The sequence below is a fragment of the Ambystoma mexicanum genome, chromosome 13 (assembly GCF_040938575.1).
Source record: "Ambystoma mexicanum isolate Mex_15411 chromosome 13, UKY_AmexF1_1, whole genome shotgun sequence".
Lineage (NCBI taxonomy): Eukaryota > Metazoa > Chordata > Amphibia > Caudata > Ambystomatidae > Ambystoma > Ambystoma mexicanum.
The window spans coordinates 56,505,860-56,509,231 of record NC_090938.1 but is presented as its reverse complement, the minus strand read 5'-3'; the positions used below and the strand labels follow the sequence as shown (position 1 = coordinate 56,509,231).

The 3,372-nt window shown below is 45.7% G+C and overlaps 1 protein-coding gene across 1 annotated transcript; it reads right to left on the bottom strand.

Annotated features, from left to right (window-relative positions):
• Positions 1-1,906: 1,906 nt before the first annotated feature.
• LOC138520245 (olfactory receptor class A-like protein 1) lies at positions 1,907-2,830 on the bottom strand. The gene has a single exon (XM_069632709.1). The coding sequence runs from the start codon at positions 2,828-2,830 to the stop codon at positions 1,907-1,909; it is 924 nt and encodes a 307-aa protein (XP_069488810.1).
• Between the last annotated feature and the right edge of the window lie 542 nt (positions 2,831-3,372).

Sequence of the window (3,372 nt, the reverse complement as noted above, 5' to 3'; positions counted from 1 at the left end):
ATGCACCTGACTTCTGCAAACCCATGTGTTTGGTACCCTTTTTGTTGACTACCCCAGTCCTTTCCTTGCTTCCCTTTCCAGCTCTGCTGTTTGGTCTCCTTTTCTTCCGGTCCGCTCTGAAGCATCTTGTTTGCCCATGAGGTGCCGTTTAACACGAAATAAGCCAAATAAAGCAGTGGTTGCTGTCCAGCCTCCCTTCCCTGATGAGTGATGGTGGCCCCAGCGTACCCTGGGACCCTGGGTGCTTATTGCCTATAAGGCCCTTAGATTTGGATGGACAGAAGACCCCATGTATGGGAAGATCATTGGAAAGGCATTGAAGATCCATGTCTGAAGACTGCGGCATAAGAGTGACTTTGTGGTAGGCCACCACCTCAACAACACTCCCCCACAAGGTAACTCTCTGCCAGTGTGCCATTTGTGCCATTTGTTGGGGGTCTCCCGCTGCACGTCTGACCCCACTGTGCATGGGGCCCCCTGAACCCTGTACTCACTGCGTGGGGAAATCCCCTCTACCTGCCCTCCTCTGCCACCTCCTAACCACCACCCGCCTCCTGCCGCACCACTTCTATTCTCCTCCATCTGCGCTCCCAGGCACATAAAATGTGGTTTTCGGGGACTATAAAGAGGCGGTAGAGGAGAGTGTGGAATGTTTGATATTACATCTGATTTTGGGGAAGAATTCACTGACAGGATTCCTCAATGTGCCATGGGATGGTATATTGGAAGAAGGGGCACTCATGCAGAGCTGAGCAGCAGTCTTGGTACCTGGGCTGAAGGTAAAAGTTGGCTCCAGCCTTGTATAGATAGAGGATAGATGGATAGATAGATAGATAGACAGACAGACATACATACAGATAGATAGATAGATAGATAGATGGATAGATGGATGGATGGATGGATGGATGGATGGATGGATGGATGGATGGATGGATGGATGGATGGATGGATGGATGGATAGATAGATAGATAGATAGGTAGGTAGATAGATAGATAGATAGATAGATAGATAGATAGATAGATAGATAGATAGATAGACGGGCAGCCGATGGGATGGGTATAACGTCCTTTCATCACCTGCAATTTCATCCCCTGGCATTTTTACGTGCATATTACAACGAATATGCTCATCGACTTTTTTAGGGGTGGGTGGGAAAGGGCAGACAAGGGTTGGGGGGTGGGGAATAGCTAAAAATAAGTGGGGGCGAGGGAGTCCGGGGGAACCCCTGCCCAAAAACAAACAAAAAAAGCAATGCACATTTTTGTTAGAATGTTCACGTTACAATGCCAGGGGATGAAATTGCAGGCGATGAAATGACATAGAACCGATGGGATGGACAGAAGGATATGCCAGTGGATAGATAGAAATATAGATAAATGGATGGATAGGTTGGTAGACAGATAGATCGAGGGATAGGTAGATAACTAGATAGAGGCATGATGGATAGATAAACATAAGATAGACACATTGATGAAAAGAGAGATAAATAGGTAAGGTGATCATTAGGAAGGTAGACAGCTAGGTAGATATATTATTAGGTAGCCATAGAAAGAACTGGATGACATGCATAGCTATGCTTGAAAGATGTCTATGCCCCTTGATATCATATTTGTGAAATTTAAAAATGTCACAACCACGGAGACACAAACACAATCTCCAAGCCTGTACTCTCTGCTTGCATGACTAAACTTCCCCAGTGACCCAGGGTTTCAAAACACCAACACCACAACACTAACACGTCGGCACACCACAAGAGGAGCCTAGTGATATTTAACAAAGCCAACAATAGAAATCTGTAATTCTAAAGAAAAGGAAGGAATAAGAGGGGGCAGGCTTTCAATTTTTAATCACAAAACAAAAAGAAAAGACTTCCAGAATTCCATACAGTTGAAGTTTTTCTCAGTGTCATTGTGTTACTGCCTTGCTACGCAATGTATCTTTCACAAGGCCCTTGATTTTGTTGTTGAAAACAGAAACGACGATGGGAAATACGTCGCCGTAGCACATGGTGAAGAAGACGCGGATATCCGAGACGACCTGGCTGATCTCGTTGAAGATGATTTGCGATAGCCATATTGTGTTGTCAATGCCATAGAAGGTGATATAGAAAGAGACCAGGAGAATCACTGTCTTCGACGCTTGGGTCTCGGCGCTGGCACTCTCATTCCCGTCCACTTTCCTTACGGCTTTCATTTTCTTGCTGTGCCTTTGGAGGATCAACACTATACGGAAGCTTGCCAGAGCCATCAATATCACAAATAGGAGATCGAATGCGAAACTGGAATATCCTTTTGCTTCAAATTCTCTTTTACCGGGATAAATGATTAAGCAGAATCCTGGCTTGAACACATATTTGAGGTTCGTAGCATTGAAAGGCTTTGTCGCCATCATGATCGCGTCAACATTCTCTACCAAGTTTGCCAGATAGAGAAGACCAATCAAAGGGTTAACAGAGTTATGAATCGTCTGCTTTTGGAGAAGGATCACGTTGGTTTTGCTGAGAATTGCACATTGGAAGCAACTGAGCAGACAAGTCAGTCGTATCGACATCCCACGGAAAACCCTGTATAATAACGACACCACCTTGCAGCTGCTTGTGTCGAAGAGATCCTTCCAGCCGTACTCGTAGAACACAGAGGGTGTTGACCGCACCAGGTATACAATGAGGTTTGCCATCGCTAAATGTGAAAGGATGGTTTCTGCTTTTGCTAGGTGGCGTTCCCTGCGAGCGATGATGGCAAAGAACATCAGGATGAGGACGCTACCCACCACACCAATGATGGTCATTAAGAGGTAGATCGAGGCTTTAACGACATTGTAGGTGTCCATTGATGTATCGACAGTTCATGAAACCTGTAAATATCAAAATAAAGACATTTTGTTTGTTAAATCAGTTTCTGCCTAAAGAGTTGTCTGAGCTTTGTTGTCTTTTGATAGGTACTCTAATCATGATTCACAAAGATTTGCAATGGAACAAATCAGGAGATGACAATCACAGATTTGCACCTGCGTCGTTATACTGATTCAAGAAGCCTTCAGCTGTTGCACATCTGATGATGGCGAGAGTATCTCTCGAATGCTCATTAGTAAATGTGATAAAAGATTTGCTCCACCTTGTCCCCAGGATACGACAGGCATGGTCCGATTTGCACCATAGTCGGCCTTTGTGAACCAGGAAATGGTGGCCGGTGCACATATGAGATGCTCATGTGCACAGACAATTTATTCTAGTGCATGTGTGGGGCAGCAGATCCACAGGATGCAGCCCCAGCCTCCGGCATCCTCCAGAATTGACATATTGGGCCCCATGACAGGTTCGCCAGCTCGCACCGCTCTGCCCGACAGGTCTGACCTTGCCGGGTGCAGCGGTC